Here is a 19,839-nt window from a genome sequence, read left to right on the forward strand (position 1 = left end):
GAAAAGAGGTATTCAGAATTTCAGCTTCGAAGGCATCCTCGATTCTCTCTCCGAAGACATTACTTAGTGCCACCTCTTTCGACATCATGTTCTCCTGTTACAAAGCCAAATTTTGTGCGTTCTGAAATTTTTGGCCAGATTTTGGCCCAGGTATCAGAAGAACATGAAGCGAAAAGAGGTATTCTGAATTTCAGTTTCAAAGGCGTCACCTTTAAAGTTGCGAATCGAAGCTGCAAAGGTTTGGAATTTGGATAGGAATATGTAAAAGGTATTTCTAAATAATAATACAGTTCTTTTCAAGTTTTTCCCACTTTATTTGCAGAAAAGGCTTTTACAGTGTTACAATAAATTAATATAAGTATGTAGAAATGAATGCTGATTAATATTGTATTATTATTAAGTATAAAATATATAATTTCACTTCATTTTATGTATAAAATCACTATCAGCTTTCCATCATTTGTCTCACTTAAAGTTCCTCAATCCTGTCTACCGAGAAATGTTCCCAAGGTTAATCTGTAACAAGAAGAAAATATTTTTAGCAATCTGATTTGTCTATTATAGAAAATACAACAAATAGATTTGTCTATTATAGAAAATACAACTAATTTCAGGCAAAACATATAAAGAATATAATTATCTTCCTAATTTAAGACAATTCCCCTTTATTTCATGTAAAATACATCTCAACGCTGTACAATTCTACTAACATATCAGTAAAGTACATAGGAAATGTATAATATATTAGTAACTTGAAAAATATTTTTAGTAACTTGACTTGTCTATTATTGAACATGGGAGAAACGTTACAACAGTTTGTCACGTATGAAAATATATTAGTAAAGGGAATAATGCGCTCCAAAATTCTGCGTCTCTTTGTTAAACAGTCACTGTCTCGAAACATCTGCGCCACTTCTCGCTCTTCGATTTGCCCTCCGGAGACGTTACTGGATGAAAATAGTCTTGGAAAAATGTAACAATAAATAAAAAAAATTTAAAGTGTTCCTATATCTACCACGAATTACTTTTTTATTCCTGTTACTTTAAAAATAAATATAATATTGAAGTGAGATTATTTCCAGTATTATTCCTTTCATTCATTTTTATATAATATCATTCAGTATAGTATGTCCTCCTCTGTACTTGGTTACAATAGCATGTCCAACTTCCAAGCATTATTGTCGAGTTATTATTATAATTTTGTAGATTCTAACTTATACTACTAATTACATACTTTCAGTGATACCTATATTACAATAATGCAAAAAGTATTTATGTAATTATAAAGTACCATTGAATGTTTGAACCTGTTTTTCTCAAAAACGCTAAAAGTGGACATACAATATGTGTGCACTAATTGTAAGCCATCGATGTACAATAGGAAATTTTTTTTTAAGGTTAGTCCGTTGTTGTTCTAACTGCCTGAATTACTATGACATAAATACGACAGCGATTTCAAGTGATGTATATGTAACGATAAAAGCGTTAATTTAGTAAATGTATACAATTCCCAGCAGTTCCTATGTCAATGTATGCCTAAAATGAATATAACCTAACCTACAATCGTCTGAAAATGCATACATTGACTCCATCATGCTTTTATCGTGGCTCGTATATCCAGCTATCGCTTCAGTTTTGCTATGAATCCACGTTGGCAGTCCTCCCGAGTAGGCGCCATCTCGTATCTACTACCTCAACTAAGTTTGTCACGTGACTTGCTATGTATTATCGCCAATATGGCGGAACTCTGATTTGGGAATGTAGTCACGAGTTTTCGTTTTTCGTTCTTATATGAGCAGATTTTGGTCTGGGAGAGGTCTCATTCGAAAGAAGAAGATTCAATGCGGAGCGCTCTGCTCACCGTTTGAGTCACAAAACTCTTTTAGTGACCTAAAAATGCTTGGATTCTGCGGGTATATTTTGTCGACTATTGCTTTACTTTGGACACTGATATTATTACATATCAACACAATCTCGTTGAACCATGAGCAGAGCGCTCCGCATTGAACCTTCCTCTTTCGAATGAGACCTCGCCCAGCCCCAAATCTGCTCATATAAGGACGAAAAACGAAAAATCCCGAACCCATGTTTCGGGCCAGATTGTGTCGGTATACAGCGCGCTGCATTACCCGTGTCTACCCCCTTAATGCGCAGCATGTCGCGTCGCCGAGTTACGAAAGTTCGTCTTCATACACCGACGCGTGATAAACGTAATGATCGACAATTATTAGCGCAACGCGTGCGCTTCTCAATACGCGCTGTCCGCAGTTGGATGCAATTGCGCATTATTCATCATACCAATCAATAAAAACGGAACGAGTAAAGACACACGAAGACGTTTGTCCGTTAAAAGCTTGTAAGATTCGTTCTTCAACCATCCGTGGAAAACTAAGAAAAGCTCGTACTGCTCCACGTCGTTTTACTTCAATGTAGAATTCCTTATAACGTACTTAGGTATGCCACTCTACCTTCCAGTAAGAAGATGACGGTGATATTCATACTGTATGTAACATTATGAATCTTCTAGACAGCACTTTCTTATGTCTGTGTCGATGTTGCATAGTATTTATTTAAATTTTATTAAAGAACTACAACAGTAGTTTATGTATTTTCAATTGTACTCGCAATGCTTAATTTTCTCCAAATACATTTGTACTTTAAAAAAAAAGGCATAGCGTTAATGTTGTATACGTGTTAAATTTATTGCAAGTCATTTTCTTTGCAGGTAGTTTAATATGTTAAGAATAATGTTAAATAACAGTCGAATATTACCGTAACACTATACAGCGTTCCTGTCGAATAAGTCATATTATAATGAACAACAATCAATTTGTGATATCTATCGGTGATCAGAAGAGAGTAATATATGCAAAAATCCTAAACGAGACCAATACCGTTACCTGCGTCACAAGTATGGCTAACACGCATACTAACAGATGCCTAGTGGCTGAGAAAGAAGCGTCCGAATTAAAGGCCAATCGTAGCTGTGCGGTACACACGTACAAAATAAAGAATCCCAAGTACAAGACCATACATAAATGTGTGGTGTATAATTTCATGAATACCCAGGATCGGCTGACATTCATGGACAATCTTGTGAAGGTTTTAGTAACCAGAAGATTCCCCAATCTAACAAAATTACAGACTTTCGAGTTCGTAAGAGCAAAAACGAAAGACGCGTGGTCGGTGTCCACGCGCAGGCTCAAAGAGAATCCTCGAGCCGTAGTGTCCCTGAGGTCTAAGATATATTACAAGAAGAAGAAGCGTATGGTAGAGAGGAGTCATGGTTCGTCTCAATCGCAGCACACTCCTGGCAGCAATGCGCCATGCTCGTCTAAGCAGAGGACGATACTTCAAATACCTGTACCTCGAACATATGTAAATATGATGAATATTAAAAAGAGGAAAAGCGTATTAGAATTGAAACAAAAAAGGAACTCTGTGGGCTTACAAAGAAAGGCATCGAAGAATCAGTCGAGACCAGTAACGAGAAGTATCACGCGTAGCAACGTGCAGTCTGCTAGCAAGCCTAGCATAGTATAACGCCTGACTGGTGTTTCCCTAAATCTACTGTACATTCTTTCAACGCCTACCTCACGTATTACCTACGATGTCCCAAGAAACAAGTTCGATTCCCATATGAAAGTCAATATATGTCTGTGAATTTAAATATTAATAAGAAAGATATCACCATCCTATCGTGAGAAATATCAATGGATGTAAAAGAAGTATATCGTCCATGCTATGTATGTTTGTGATACAGAATATAGGGAAATATATTCTTACGTAAATTCTGAAAGGGTATGCGTTGACACTCTGGGTGTGAGCCACCCATAAGCTGATTTTAACGCTCTGTATCTTCTATGTGCAAAATGAATACCTTCCCTCCAAAGATGACTTACAAACTATTTTTCTCTCTCAAAATATTATATCCGAGCAACAACTCTGTAGATTTTTAGCTTCCAATATTGAAATTTGTAAAAGCTACAATTATTTAAAGATTTTCTTCGTTTTTTCTGGACATGTGGTAATCTAGAATTTTTTTACAAAAACTGTGATTAAATTTCAATAAAAAAAACTATTGGAATATATTCTAGAGACCTTAAAACTGATCCATGATTTTTTTTATGACGATTGGATTCTTTAGATGAAAATGGCAGTTGTTCAAACATTGCTCTGGGTGTGAGCCACCCAGGTATGTCAACGTTGATCGAAAAAGGAGGTGTGTCAACGAAGGGTTAAATTAATACGGATAAAATAGGACGTGTTGGTGTGTTCCTACATAAATGTAAAGCTAAATGTGAAGACACATAATTATAAGTATATGAAAGTTTGGGGGTGTGAAGGATAGTACGTAAAAGAAGGAGACAAAAAGAATTGGTAACTTACTGTTTAGATTAACGTTCGAAGTGAATTCTTTAAAGATACAAAAGATTTCTGTATAACGACTATGTATATATATAACAGTGAAGCCTATAGAATATTATTCTTAATTAATATTCTACATTTCGACCGATCGAGGGATTTTCAAATATCCAGTACACATTCGAAATAATATGTCAGATACAAAGTACAGTTTAAAACAATATCATTAAGTTGTAGCTGGGGGTATACGATCCTTAAAACGCTACGAAGATATATAAAAATCGACTAATATAATTTTTTAATAAAAATAATTTTCAAATAAATTTAAAAATATCGTTATAAAACTTGTACCTGCATAGGGTAAACGATACAGTTATTGACCAGGGTACAGAAGTTGACCGCTTCAAATTTCTGCCGCCATAGTCTAATGAATCTGCGCGATTCCGCATCAATGATGCACTTTGATCAGAAAAGACAGTCCTACCTTTCGTTTCAGCCAAAGTCAGAAAGGAAAACGCGTAATTTCAACTCTCAAAGAAGGTAACGGCTTAGCGGGCATCTTTAGAGCGGCGACTTCTTTAATCACTGTATAATCATTGTTCAATTTTGTTTGCCGTGAATGCCATTGATTATAACAGGTGACAATGGCCCAATGTTAACATTCGTCATACTTCCAGTCGTGCCGAACGTGATTATGTTATTTTGGAGGGGGGGGGGGGGGTTCTATTGAAGTCGCCATTTAGTACTGGTTCGACGAATGCACGGTAATACAGTTATTGACCACTCGTAATTTTCGTGCTGAAAGACCGCGATGAAAATTGATTTAGATCTTTGGAGGCACGGGGCAATGTCTGACTTCTGATTTTTCATTGGTCCGGAAGTCAGTACGATAATTCGGAGATCAAAGGCGCTTGACGAAAGAAAAAAAAAGAAAAGGAAACGAAAGAGGCAGAGATGCAAAAAGAAGAAGAAGAAATATAGAGCAGATAAGAGAGAAATCTAAGGAGCCAAAAAAAAAACGAATGAGAAGCTAATGAGAGCACATGAAATTGTCAACAACTATGTCACAACTAGCTACAATTTTAAGTTATTTCTTTATAATAGCATTACATCGAAACTACAGATTTCTCAAAGTTTCTTTGGTGTTATGCTCATTTTCGATACTTCTCTATCCGTCTGATATAACAAAACTCCATTTATAAAATTCAAGTTACTTATTCCACAGCGTTTACCTAAACTGAAGCTCTTAGGTGGTCAACTACTGTATCGTTTACCCTATTTACAAATGACAAGTATACTATAAAGAATCTACAATATAAGAATTAAATCGGCATACCTTTTTTTAAATATATTTACTGCTGACATTCTATGTAATTTGTTAATATAGAATCGAAGGAAACGAATCGTCTGAAATAATCCAACTAACATTCATTCATGTAAACATTAATATTTATTGGCACCTTTTATCAAGTTATTATCAAAAATAATATATTACCGCAACGTAACATTAAGTTATAATATCGTCTTACTAATTTGACAAACTGAAAAATATTTCTCGCAAAACATTATAATCCGCTAATACCTGTAATATTATATTTTATTGGAACGTCGCATACGTGTTTTAAATCTAACGTAAATCTTGAAAAAATAAATGGCTTCCGAAGATCAACTTGTCGCACGAATACTTTACACCAATACAATAAAGTCTCACCTTCGTACAAACTACAAACGGCTAAAAGAAGACATACTACGTGCGGATAATTGTCTCGGATATATTGTAATCAAATTGTTTCGAACGAATTAAATTAAACAACATTAGCCGACAATACTAAAGGGAACCGCAGCAGTGCGGAAATCAGTATCAAGTAATAAAACTGTCTATCACATACAGAACAGAAAATCCTACATTCACTGGAAGCTTGTATCGTTTATTAGCATCCTAACGCAGAAGAATTATGTATTTAAAAAAAAAAACGAACAATAAATGAGCGATCATCCTATTACAGGTGAAAAAATGGAATGCTATTTCTCGCCGAATCATCTCTGTAGTCTTTCATATGCCACAGTCAGATTATTACGCAGCAATACTGCTCTTCAACACATAGTAAAAAAAATAAAGATGTTAAATAACCAAACTCGTATGGAAAAATAGAATAAATCAACAAAAATATGCGGGGAGCGTGTGCGCACGCGTAAATTACTCTATATAACATATAAAGAGGTAACTCTAAGAAATACATATCTACTATAATATATATGTATACGTATATATATTTCTTAGAATTTAAGTTAATAAATTATTATGCAAGAAGCAAAAAGGAAAAAAACAATGGTTTCCCAGGGACGTTATAAAGCTAGATGTCAAAGAAAGATAATACGTATTATATGTACACATGGTAAGTGCGTACATATCTATACAGTTTTCACCTATTCTTGGCTTGCGCTTCTGCCTGCTCATAACCACTGAAATCCGAGTGTTTCGTAAATACTAGTAGGTAGAAAGATTATTTTTTTTATATACAAACTATGTCCTCGAGCATAAAACATTTGGGATTGTACAAAGTTGTACAAAGCGTAGATATGCGTAGTTTATACGAGAACCTCGGAAACTAATCTCCGCCTGGTAGTTTCATTTATGTGAATCTTTCGTTCTGTCGGGTATCCAAATATGCACACTACGTATGTATATGGATGATTTAGTCAACGAACTTGGCTCGGCCTTCCTCAACTAAGAGTCGATCAATGTAAATGTCCTCGGACGTCTTAACGTCTACCAATTTTAAACCCAATACAGTCTCGGCTGGGGTGAGTCCGTCAGATGTCGACTCGACAACTATCGACACGAAATTTTTTTCCACGACCATGTCTTGAAACCACATACTGTCCTCAACAGTCCAATCGCGGTTAACCGGTTGTATGCCTGTTTGAATTGTCAACAGAATTTCACAAAGTAAAACATTTTTGTCCGCCTGCGTGTGAAAATCAAAGGAGAACTAAAGAAGCAAGAAAATAATTTACATACCAGCCAGTCTCGCTTTAATAGCCTGATACGGGAGTTCTAAGAATTGACTTTTCAACGGTTGCAATTTATCTAGTGGCAGTACAGACACATCTCCGAAATCGCAAAAGTAAACGCTAACCATCTGCTCTTTCATAACACCCGAAACGCACACCCTTGAAAATAATTAAAAACAGATAAGAATCATTCGTAAAGCTCAGCATTGTTGATACAGAGGAACTAAATGCGGAAAAAGATGTATGCTTATGAATTGCTTTTATTTATACCTATACCAATTCCCATCAGTGTGCTTAGCCGCGTAAAGTTTACCTTCCCTTATTGTCTCGACGGTTGGAACAGGTCCCTTGTACGCTCGACAAGTCTCTTGCAATTGCATCATCATTGTCTGGAAACACGAGCACGTCGATTATTCTCTTTGAACACTACGCCTCGAGAAGAGATCTCAATCATTTTTACTCGTTAAGCGTAACATTTGAAACGCGCGGTGTAATATTTACCTCTAAAGAACGATTATCGTCGAACGGCTGAATAGTGAAATTCCCAGGATGGGCTGCCATCGAGACATGCACATCGAAATATTCGCCAATACCAGAGATTTTTGGTGGTTTCAACAACTTCACCTCTTCGCCTTCGGTGAGTCTAGAATTTGCGCGTTCTATACGTTTCCTCGGTTTCGTGTTATTATTGCCATCTCCTTGCGATCTGAGAATGATTCAAGAAGCAACCATTATTTGTTAGTCCATTATTTTCCTGATCACATTATAAAGAGTCGTCCTTAAATTACGTAAAGCTTTTTTGGGAGGAGGGTTCACGAATTTCTTGCATTTTTGTAAGGGGGGGAGTCAGGTAGCGTCTTACGTAATATTTTTTTTACCTACTTTTCTATAAATACAAATTCTACCATTAATGTTCCAGAAAAGTAATTTTAGTTTAAACTTCCTGAAACCGAGTTAATTGAGTTATATAACTATTTAAAGGAATTTTAATAACTGAATAAATGCAATGTCAAAGATATTATGTAACAGGGGGGAATTTACGTAATTTAAGGACGGCCCCTAAACGTGTTTCGTATATCATACCTCGCCAACTCTTCTTCAAGCGTCAGAGTGTGATTAATAGAAACGAGCATATTGCTGGGTTGAATCCTTTTAAATAATTCTACGACTGGTACTTTATTCCCAGGTGACACCACTTTCACCAAAAGTGGCTCACCTTTGGGAGCAAGTTCTGTGAGTCTTGCAATCATCGCTTCATTGAACATTGATTTATCAATGTTATGAAGATGCACTTTTAACGCCTATTTTACAGAAGCATGTAAGATTGAATCTCGTTTCTCTATACTGTGTAAACGTTTATAAGCATTGTTTCACTTACCTGTGCCGGGAACTTTGCCAAAATTTCAGATAACCTTTCCAGAGAGAGCAGATTCTCCTTCGTCGTAATCACAGTTTTACCAAAATCAATTAAGAATGCCGATAATTGATTGTAGGTATTGTCCGAGGGAGTAACTATCTTCCCTCTGTACCAATTGTTGTCCACGCACACGAAATATGTCTTACTAACGTCCACTGTCGTTACAGCGCAGTTCTTAACTTCCTGCTCGTTTAAACCAGTGCTTATTAACCGATTCAGCAAACTGACTAAAATCTTCATACTCTCGGACTGCACTTGAACGAAAACATCGCCATCCTCTTCCACGTGGGAAATGAATACTTCGGATACTTGCCCCGCCTTGAAGTAACAGAACAATGATTCAAAATCATACTCCTTTCGTTTACCGTCGAGCATATCCATAGTTCCACAAATAGAATGGCCAGTACTTACAACGTCAAATATAGGAGCAACCACTATTTGCTGTAAAATCTGCTTGGACAATTCTGAATTCAGATTAATATCGTTGTCTCCGTGTGTATCGTAAAACACACCCGTTATAAATGGTCCGTCCATATCTTTCTCGTCGCGGTTAACGATCTCAACGTAAAGTGCGCGGTCGTGTATAAGCTTCTCAATTTTGGGCTGAATGCTGTCGCAATCGCCGAAGTCCTCCAATCCAGAAAAACACATCCTCAGTGCCTGATACATAATTCAATCAACTGTTTAACGAAGAATCCCTTTTTTTTTTAAATCTACCGTCATAAAAGTCACAATAATTATACCTGAGCGGGAAGCACACAGAACTGTTTCTCCAGGACGTGCAATTTACTGCGATGGAAACTATCCGCGTCGCCGTGGTCGATAAATGAAACGGTAGCTATTCCAGTCGCGGAATCGTAGTCTATACAGCGAACCCTGTGCCACGAATCGTCTTCGAAAACAACGTAATAATTGTCGATTTCGATTAGCACTGATTTCGCAGGTTGCTGAATTTTACCGTAATGCTGGGCCATTTCTGTTGTCATGGTATCAAATTCCTCCTACGGATAAATCGTGAATAAATTTCAGGAAACTCAGGGAAGGAAGATTGCAGATGGAAGATGTTCCTCACTTACGCTGTACGAGTCCCCTACGATTCTAACCCAAACCTCAATCGTACTTATAACGCACGTAATGTATACGATCCAGAACACATCGTCTGGCAGTTCCAATTGTCCAGGTTCGGCCCGTCCAATTGGATGCAGTTGTACTTTGTCCGGAGTCTTCGATGGAGTTGTCTCTCGTGGCTGAAAGCAAATTTACCAGATAGTCTTGCCTCGTTCGCAAATTTCTATACAGATTGGAGGATGTAAAATATGTTGAATATTATTATTTTACCGGGTCAATGGGCGGCACGTAGCGGCGTAGGATTATCGAATTATCAACACCCTTTTCTACGACTATTGCCGCACACTCTTCGATAATCTTTTCCCAACTTTTCGGCAAAGTTTCCCTATATTGTTGCTTGTAATATATGGGCACCTGGTGCATGAAAATACCATTGGGGTGAGCATCTACTATGAACAAGACTCGATCCCTTATTATGTGTCTGTTTTTAGTTTCGTTGAGAGTAAAAGGCGATCCGTATTTTTCAGTGAGGTCTTGCAAAGCCAATCTCGCTGCCATCTTTTCCGCTTCCTCTTCGGTACGTGCGTCGTCCGGATAATTTGAATATGAATGTGGACCAACCTGTAAATGGGTATGTTACTTAGTACTACTGAAAGCTTAGAGCTGTTACTTTTTGACTGTCTGTGGTATTGTTTGATGTTAGCCAAAAATGATCGAACAATACTCTACTGTAGCTTGTAGAAAAAGAAGCTTCAAGAAATGCCGAGCATATCGAGAAGTTTACCGAACACGCTTGTAGGCCGCCCGTGAGCAGAGACGTGCGGGCGTGGAACCGCGACTCGCGAGGCCCGCGCTTGACGACGCGTCTGTTGATTTCTGCGGCCGCGGATAGCAACGATCGGGTATAAATTAGAGGCCCGCAAAGGCATTTTCGCCTTCGCTGTTCTGAGGGAAAGGACGCGGCACGACCAACGGTCACTCTCAGACAGCTTAGGCCGCGCACAGACTAGAGCACGAACGCAAATGAGGCAAGCTGAGCCTCCTTCTATACATGTTCATTTTTGATATTTTTTTAGAAATACCAATTTTAACTGGCACCGCATATTTTCTGTACTACTGCGTTATAGTCTATAAAAAGACGAAAAATGCGTCTGAAGTAGACCTCTCGTATTCTAGCGGGATTCTGACAGATTTCTAACCGAAGTTTAGACATTTTTCTTTCACTTTTGGGGACATTTATAATCAAAGGTATTGTGTATTATAAACGTGTATAGTATCAGCTTATGTATGACGTAAATACTTTTCAAAAATATATAACCAAAATCATGTTTTCGAGCCTGAAAGAAAGGTACGTGTAATTTCAGGGTGGAACTGCTTTCTTTAGGCTTACAAAATAAGCTCTACGTGTTCCTACGTTCTCTTGGTGATATATTTTGAAAGTAGATACCATTACATAACTGTCCTGCAAAAATCAGCTGCTACTTCTTGCAACTTTAGCTGATATTAATGTTTAAAGTGTGAGAACGCATGAAATTTCGGGGGGTACAGCAGGACTCCCGAATAGATTCACGGCTCTTCGCGGCGCGTTTCGAATGATTTTCGTGCTTGTACAAAATTCTTACTCTCATAGGAATGCATTCCAACAAAACGATTTATCACTATGTCAAATGTGTATATTGAAAATCATGTGATATATTCGTAAAAGGAAATTCGAAGCCACAAGACAAAGAATTGTTAGTAATATCTGTGAATGCTTTCGTGGCATAAAAACAAGTATAAATTATAAAACAGTGTTTTTATTTATTGTTTTAAAGACTTGTTTCATCTTATATTGAAATTAATAAATCTTATTAATTTACGGCTTGAAGCTAATTTTTCTACGTATGTCAAAATATTAATTTATAACGCCATTAGTAATATTACTATTTGTGAAAAAATCATATTAAATTATTTCTTTAAGATCATATTAAGTTTGATGTTCAAGAAGTAATATGGAAAAAAATAATTAAAAAATATTGAGAAATGCTGAAGTTATGAGTTTTTTCCACTTCTCCTCTATGGGTCCGACCACTGTGCGGCGGCTCCGATCGGAGTTGTTTCAACGACTATCATGAATTACATCAAAATTTATTCTTTACTTTCAATTATTGTAAATAAAATGTCCTCTATGATGTTATAAAAGTTTCCTCAGTTTGCCTTGGCTTGCCTCGTGCGGGGCGCACAGAACGAAAAATGTCAATTTGTCCAGGCCGAGGCATTCGGGTCTGCCTCGGCTTGCCTCATTCGCGTTCGTGCTCAAGTCTGTACGCGGCCTTAGGGACTCCGGCAGGAGAGTTCGGCGATAATACCTAGACGCCTGCCTGGAGAAAGAGCGTACTGGAGTCTGTTCCGAGATCCCTCCTTAGACGCTCGAGTTTTAAGAGAGGAGAGTACGGGAGAATATTCTTGAACGCCCGTTCGATATGGAGAGTTCGGCGACGATACCTGGACGCCAATCGAACGGGAGAGTACAGAGTAACTCCTGGACGCCTCATCAGAATGAAGTCAAGTGCCATATGCACATTAGAATCCCGTAAAATTGTATAAACGCAGCGAGACGCAACGTCTGAATTCCGGAATTTCTAGCCCCGTCCTATCCGACCAACCATGTACTCCTACCTAACCCGAATAAACCTTGTCTGTCCAGAAATTATCCTTGTTTCCATTCACGAAGGCTACACTACTAATTTTTTAGTAATTCTAATAGGTATCAAACGTTGCATAAAATTTCGCGAACCTTAACTCTTGCGTACACAGTTCGTTCCTTCGCATTTTTATTCGGCCCCATAGGGCAAATTTGATATACAGGGTCCGGAAGACTTAGCGTGCTAGTTTTTCTCTGTAACTCATCTCGCGGATCCAATGGCAGCGATTTTGGCACAATTTTTCTGATGTTTGTCACCGGTGTCTGGAAGAGATAAAGAATTCTCATTGGTAGAAACTAACGCGTAGCTTTTGATTATCATAAGCAAAAATATTTACCGATGTGATTACTGGTGAGTGTTGGTATGGCTTATTGTTGCAGTCTGCTAGAATTTGCCCAGGCGAAAGAGGTGACAACACTTCGGATTGTTGAGGCGGGGGAATACTGGTGGGTAAATTAAGCAACGAAGGTAAATTAGGAATAACTTTAAGTCTTTCGCTCAAGCTTGTAGCTTTCGCTTTAGGAAGAATTTCCATATTGTTATTAACAGTCTTTGGTTTCTGATTTATCACAGATGTTGTCACTTTTTCATTGTTCTGTAGATGAGAGTCGTCTCTAGGCTTATTAACACTTTGGTTTGTCAGTACAAGATTCGTTTGCCTGTCTTTCAGTCTCTGAAAGTACATACAAAGAATTATTTCTCCGCCAGGAGATTAAACTTTAGGTGCCGGATTTATATTACTCACTTTACTCGGAGATGTCGGTGGTACGCCGAAATTAGATTGTATATACCTCGGTCTGTCATTGTTTTGATAAAAAGTAATCTTCGTCGACATCGCAGGCACCGGTATATTTTGTCTAAATAACATATAGTCGAATGCAATTCCAGTTTAAATTTATCAACGATGCTTTGCGAAAACGAAAGTGCAAATCTTTTAATAAGGAACCCGACAATTTCCCTTCTACTTCTTGTATTTTAAATACAAGAAAAATAATATATTTATATCGTAATACATTTATTCTAAAATTCCTATTTACCTTCCAATTATTTGCGAATATGGCGCATGATTATTAATTCTTGTGGCCGGATTATACGATCTTGTCGTCATAGGATGACGAGACGGCGTTGACTTTTGGGTGTTCATCTACGGCATATCATAGCGATGTAATTCCAACTACTAATAACATAGCAACATAAATCTTCAAGAATTTACCAATTTCTTAGGTTTCTTAGATCCTGTCTTCTGCCTAGCAATTAAGTTTGAAATGTGTGCCGATTCTGAAGTAGGCATAGCCTCTGCGTAGCATTCAGATCCTTTCATGCTCATTCTAATACCAGGAACGGTGTGCAAAAAGTCAACTAGCGATGAACATCCAAACTTCCAGAATGGTATGTTCTCGTCAATAAGCATCATATAGTCCTCTACAAAACAGTTTACGTAAATATTCAATTGCAGCTGTATTATTAAAGCTAGGAAATACATAGCGATGTGGTATTTGTATTTCGTCTGATATTTAACCTTCCCGAACTCGCGTGTTGGTCTCGCAGACCGGCGAATACAAAATTCGCTGATTTTTCAGAAATCATTAATAGCCCTGGACCCCGCCCCTTGTACTTTCCTAAATAGTTCTTAGGATGACAACAGTAGCTTTCCGCACACTTTTATACATTACACCCTTTAAAATTACACCCGAGTCATTATGCAATGAAAAATCACGCGAGTTCAGGAAGGTTATCAAAGGAAGAGTACTTCGAACGGACTTTAGCCATATCCTGCTTTAATCCTTTTGGTGTCACGGACATTTATGGGGGGCTCGGTCGATCGGCCTCGTATATGCATTGAATGCCTATCCGCATTTAGCGCATACGATTAAGAACTTAAGGTTGATCTGAGCGGAGGGACTATGCAGTGGCGTATTTAGTGTAAACAGTGCCTAGGGCAAGCGTAGAATTTGCGCCTCCCCCTCCCACCCCCTGCATATCATTCCAATTCCATCTCTTCTGTTCTATTTTGTCGTTAAAAGTGTTCATCGCACAAAACATTTTATATAGAATTTAGATAATCCTTTTAAAGAAAGTGGAGCTGAAGGGCGGAAAAGACCAAAGTTGGAGGCAAATGGAGCCGAAATGTGCGGCAAGCTTTTTTTGAAGGCTCTCTAAAGAGACATGCGAAGCACACGAATAACGAACGTAAACTATTAATATTAACCATCCAAATAAATTTATTCAAGAGACACTATTTCTTTCGTTTTTTTTTGCCCAGGGCACGAGCCCCACTTGCCTAACCCGCAGATACACCTCTGGGACTATGCAATGCATTGAAATCTTGACACCAAAAGCATCTATCGCGAGGTGACTATTTTCAATTGAAATTTCAAATAAATTTATCCAATCGAATGTAATACCTTTGTTAATGGAAGTATTAGTGTTAAATATTTCCTGTAACAACTTACTATTTAAGTCATCTATTTTGACACCACCCTTCGACGATATCAGGCAGGCTCGCACATTTTTTATTACGTCCTCCCTGTCCATTGCGATGCTTTTAAATGACTTTATATATGGTGAAAGATAATTTATAAGAATAATATGTACACGCTGCAACTGCCGCAACCAAAATCCTGAAAGCATTCACGGAACAGTTGGTAGAAAGATTTATAACTGATATTAGTATTCTACAAACTGATGAGAATTATTAGCAGTCAATTACATTTAACGCAGTAAATACTTCGAATATTGTGATTAATCGAAATCGTAATAATGTCCAGTGACTATAGGTTCATTACCTATAGAAGAACAAATTACGAATTAACTCATTTGTTAACGAAACGAAAGTGAAGACTACCGAGACCGCAGCAATCGTAAAATAATCTTATTTGCAGCAATAATTTACTGATGACACAAACAGATTCATTTCGTGAAACGTTTTTTAAAACACCGAAAATCCAAGTACCGCTTTGTTCTATCGTCATGTACCACGCTCGATAAAAGGAAGATGAGCCCACAATACGATTTTTCAGCTAACACGTGCCAGAAAGGCGTACTTTCTTTTAAAGAAAAAGAAATAACGAATGCTTGATAAATCTACGTACTACATTAAGCAACGAAGTCACGTGGACTTGTAAGAAAGAAACAGAACACTAATTCCGTCGGACAAACTTGTATTTTATATTCCATATTTTATGTTACTGACCGAGCAAGGCTGGGCTAAATCGAATTATTCGCACGCGCAATAAATTAATATTCTCAATTCGTAAGCGCGGAATATTGCCACTCAGCAACACCGGCAAATGGCGATCGAGTCGGTATTGCAGAGATCGCCAAGAATAAATGAAATTGTCAAATATGTCAGGACGCAAACAGTTTCTTAAAATTGACTTGAAATATTGAGAAGAAAGCAGTGTAGCTGTCTTCTTTTTCGAAACTTCAGCGAAAGGATATTTCAACGACTGCGCAAATGCGTAAATACTTTCGGTTACAATTAATCGCACGGTATTTACTATTGCCAGTTGACCAGTCTGATGGGAACGTTCACTAGTTTCAGTTTTCTGCATCGATTAAATAAAAGAGAAGGAAACAGACGCGACTTATAAAGACAGTAAATACACGAACAACATCGAAGTAGATATTCTTGTCACTCGAAATAATATATGCACGCGAAAAACATGTACTTTCTATTTTCATCGATGTACCGTTCGTAAGACTCAATAGAATTATTGAAATATAATAATGCGGAATTCTTAAGCATCACTACCGCTGAATGGCAAACTATCCACCAAATAGAACTCCGCGAACGGTGCTAATATATCCAGCCAAAATGTGCATGCTTATTTCGCTGAAATAACTGCACTATTACCTTGACGTCACATAAATTGATAAAACCAATTATAGTTCCGGATGATATGTAACGAGCACACAAAATCGAATTGAAAAAGCATTGGCAACAGCTGTACGCCGAATTACTCGCGGCTGCTGCAAATTCTGCGCGAGATAATATCACTGATTCCGCGGCCGAGTAAACTCCACTTTATAACAATCTTGCCGCGATTGTAGCGCAGAGTGATTTGAAGAACGACGAAATGCTCGTTGAGAAAAAAAATTTAGGCCACCGTTATGCGTGCGTATAATTGGAGACTTACCTCCTTTCCCCAATCGCTGGGCACTCGAGAACAAAGTCACAAACGTTTTCCTACAACTTCACTGAACTTTATCGCTCCGTCTGAACACTGACAGCTATTTGGCAACGGCTCGATTGATTCTAACATTCCCTCCTGTTTACCGTACACACGAAGGCTCGTTTCCAAACTCCATCAAACTCCATTACACCTCTGCAGCTAACTGCGCAGCCTATCGCCTCTCCGCGGAAGACCGAGGCACTCGCCGGGCCAATCGGCTTCTTTCTCCGCAGCGAGCGTCACGGCGCAACCGGCCAATCGCGCGCCAGCACTGGGAACGCGCAATATTTGACGCACCTCGAGCATTCGATGCAATTGTCATCGATTATTTAAATGCACTCGAAGATTTTCCTGCACGATGCGCGACATCCGAAGGATTTTCAAACTGTTGGCGGCAAAAGGGGTGCACTGGAAATTCACTGTTTTAATTCTGCGGGATCATAATTTGATGATTAATGCTTCTGAGAATCGTCGTTCGATTTTTAATTAGTGGATTTATTAGCTATTTTGTGATTTCGCAGGCGTGAGAATGCTCCGGTGATGTCACACGGCGAAAACTGATACTGCTTATCGGTCACTGCATAGTAACTTCTCTGGTATCGCGTTTCTTGGAACGTAATTGTAGACTTGATCCGTTGCGTGTAACGTCTTTGTATATAACTGGGTTTATATGGCAATCCTTATCATATTTAAGAGTAAAAAGTCGGTTGGGGTAGTTAATAGTTTTTTTTTTATGGGAAAGGGGGCATTTGAAAACAATGAGAAAGAAATAGTAGAAAGTAATACAGTCGAACCTCGATAACTTGTGTCTCAAGGGAAGGGGAAAATATATTCGATTTATAGAGGTGTCGATTTATCGAGTTTTCGGGTAAGAGAGGTTCAAGCAACGAGAATTCGAATTTTAAAGGCTTTCTACGACTGTTAATTTTTCGACTTGTGAAGCTGTAAAGCAAGACAAATTCAAGTTTTGAAGGTTAATTGTTTATTGTATGCCTATAATCAAATACTTACAACTTAGGTACTACATATATACCTGCGCTAGCAAAACACACCCGCGCTTCGCTTCGGGCCTAAGAGATATTAATGAAAACACATTTCACCCCTTTTCACCACCCCCTTAGGGGTTGATTAGGGTAAAATCCTGAAATTGTTTTTTAGGCATTTGTGTGAGTAATCTTTCGAAGTAAAAATCAAGTTGATATTTAATCGGGCCTGAGAGATTTTGAGGAATCCTTGAAAATACATTTCACCCCGTTTCACCCCCTTAGGAGTTGATTAGGGTAAAATCCTGAAATTGTTTTTTAGGCATTTGTGTGAGTAATATTTCGAAGTAAAAATCAAGTTGATATTTAATCGGGCCTGAGAGATTTTGAGGAATCTGTGAAAATACATTTCACCTCGTTTCACCCCCTTAAGGGTTGATTAGGGTCAAATTCTGAATTTGGTTTTTAGGCATTTATGTGGGTAATATTTCGAAGTAAAAATCAAGTTGATATTTAATCGGGCCTGAGAGATTTTGAGGAATCCGTGAAAATACATTTCATCCCGTTTCACCCCCTTAGGGGTTGATTAGGGTAAAATCCTGAAATTGTTTTCTAGGCATTTGTGTGAGTAATCTTTCGAAGTAAAAGTCAAGTTGATATTTAATCGGGCCTGAGAGATTTTGAGGAATCCGTGAAAACACACTTTACCCCTTTTCACCCCCTTGGGGATGGAATTTAAAAAAATCTCTTCTTGCCCAGCACCTACGTCGTAAAAGGAATATACTCTCTTGGGCTGGACGGTGATGAATCAGTGGCACAAAGATTATATAAGTACGGATATATATAAAAATAATTATAAGACACATTTTATCCCTGAAATATTACACTTCATTACATATTAAACAAATTTATGATTTTGCTTTGTGCTAGTCTCTTAGCGTATTGGAAATTAATAGCATTTTCAATCGTGAATAATGCAGAGAAAACATTTTCCTCAATATTTTCAGATCTTACTCCGAAATTTCGTAATACATGTCAAATTATTATACTCAAAACATTTTCGTCAATTTTGGGATTATTTTAAAATGGATTTAATACAATTAAAAAAAATCTTAAATTAGCAACTAAAAGTTCTGAAAGGAAACTTTCTTAGCTTTCCAAAACACTCATGAAAATTTGTCTACGATCATGAGTTCAAATTGAAAAGTACCTTTTTGCTTTGATCGCGAATAACTCGGTCAATAAAAATCGTACAACATAATCAAAAAAATCAAATTAAAGAGAAGGGTTTTCTCTATAAGAGCTATTCATTGGATTTATCGGAAAAAACTTTTTTCTGGCCCGTGTATACGTTCAAACTAAGCCTAAATTTCTGAAACTTCGTTTCCTGCGCTTCATCTTGATAAAACAGTATCATGAAAGGATTGATTATACACAAAATAACAATAATGTGAAATAATATGACATAATGAAAAGTAATATAAAGTAATACAAAGTAATACAAAGTAATACAAAGTAATACAAAGTAATATAAAGTAATACAAAGTAATACAAAGTAATACAAAGTAATACAAAGTAATACAAAGTAATACAAAGTAATACAAAGTAATACAAAGTAATACAAAGTAATACAAAGTAATACAAAGTAATACAAAGTAATACAAAGTAATATAAAGTAATATAAAATCATTTAAAGTAATATAAAGTAATATAAAGTAATATAAAGTAATATAAAGTAATATAAAGTAATATAAAGTAATATAAAATCATTTAAAGTAATATAAAGTAATATAAAGTAATATAAAATCATTTAAAGTAATATAAAGTAATATAAAATCATTTAAAATAATCTAAAATAATATAAAATAATATAAACAAGTAGCTGGTGATATATCGGGCCAGCGATTACTATCACGGAGTTACCAGAGCTACCACGGAGTAACGACAGTACACACTCGTGAAAATTTAATTTTCTATATTTTCAATTAAATATACTTAGTAAATTTCTGCTAACCTATTATATGTTAGCATGACGTCTGACCTATCATTACATCACAGACTCACTTTCAGAATATTAACAGTTAATAGACAAATTCTAAAACCATCACGGACTTACCCGAGTTTACCCTACC

General features: G+C 37.1%; 2 protein-coding genes and 1 long non-coding RNA gene across 9 annotated transcripts; 1 reads left to right on the plus strand and 2 right to left on the minus strand.

Annotated features, from left to right (window-relative positions):
* Positions 1–290: 290 nt before the first annotated feature.
* Positions 291–1,962, minus strand: LOC143377448 (uncharacterized). Its single transcript, XR_013087339.1, has 2 exons — positions 1,292–1,962; positions 291–516 (listed from the first exon to the last, which is right to left on the minus strand). It is a non-coding gene; the product is annotated as an uncharacterized LOC143377448 (long non-coding RNA).
* A 6-nt stretch (positions 1,963–1,968) lies between these two features.
* Positions 1,969–6,695, plus strand: LOC143377447 (uncharacterized). Of its 2 annotated transcripts, none has more exons than XM_076828666.1 (2): positions 1,969–2,502; positions 2,726–6,695. In XM_076828666.1, exon 2 carries the CDS (start codon positions 2,815–2,817, stop codon positions 3,541–3,543), a length of 729 nt encoding a protein of 242 aa, XP_076684781.1. In that variant the 5' UTR covers positions 1,969–2,502; positions 2,726–2,814; the 3' UTR covers positions 3,544–6,695. The 2 variants fall into 2 exon arrangements, with proteins under 2 accessions (XP_076684781.1, XP_076684782.1); XM_076828667.1 differs by having other exon boundaries at positions 1,969–2,454.
* Tapas (tudor domain-containing protein 7 tapas) lies at positions 5,797–16,879 on the minus strand. 6 transcript variants are annotated; one of them, XM_076828661.1, is made up of 17 exons: positions 16,689–16,879; positions 15,003–15,170; positions 13,763–13,971; positions 13,587–13,693; positions 13,295–13,406; positions 12,887–13,222; positions 12,642–12,812; positions 10,136–10,486; positions 9,874–10,044; positions 9,541–9,798; positions 9,209–9,457; positions 8,759–9,115; positions 8,464–8,681; positions 7,882–8,086; positions 7,651–7,769; positions 7,388–7,539; positions 5,797–7,285 (listed from the first exon to the last, which is right to left on the minus strand). In XM_076828661.1, the coding sequence occupies exons 2-17, from the start codon at positions 15,082–15,084 to the stop codon at positions 7,062–7,064; spliced, it is 3,321 nt and encodes a 1,106-aa protein (XP_076684776.1). In that variant the 5' UTR covers positions 15,085–15,170; positions 16,689–16,879; the 3' UTR covers positions 5,797–7,061. The 6 variants fall into 6 exon arrangements, with proteins under 6 accessions (XP_076684776.1, XP_076684779.1, XP_076684777.1 ...); XM_076828664.1 differs by lacking the exon at positions 16,689–16,879 and adding an exon at positions 16,406–16,574; XM_076828662.1 differs by lacking the exon at positions 16,689–16,879 and adding an exon at positions 15,642–15,744.
* Positions 16,880–19,839: the final 2,960 nt, after the last annotated feature.

The sequence above is a fragment of the Andrena cerasifolii genome, chromosome 16, assembly GCF_050908995.1.
Source record: "Andrena cerasifolii isolate SP2316 chromosome 16, iyAndCera1_principal, whole genome shotgun sequence".
NCBI lineage: Eukaryota > Metazoa > Arthropoda > Insecta > Hymenoptera > Andrenidae > Andrena > Andrena cerasifolii.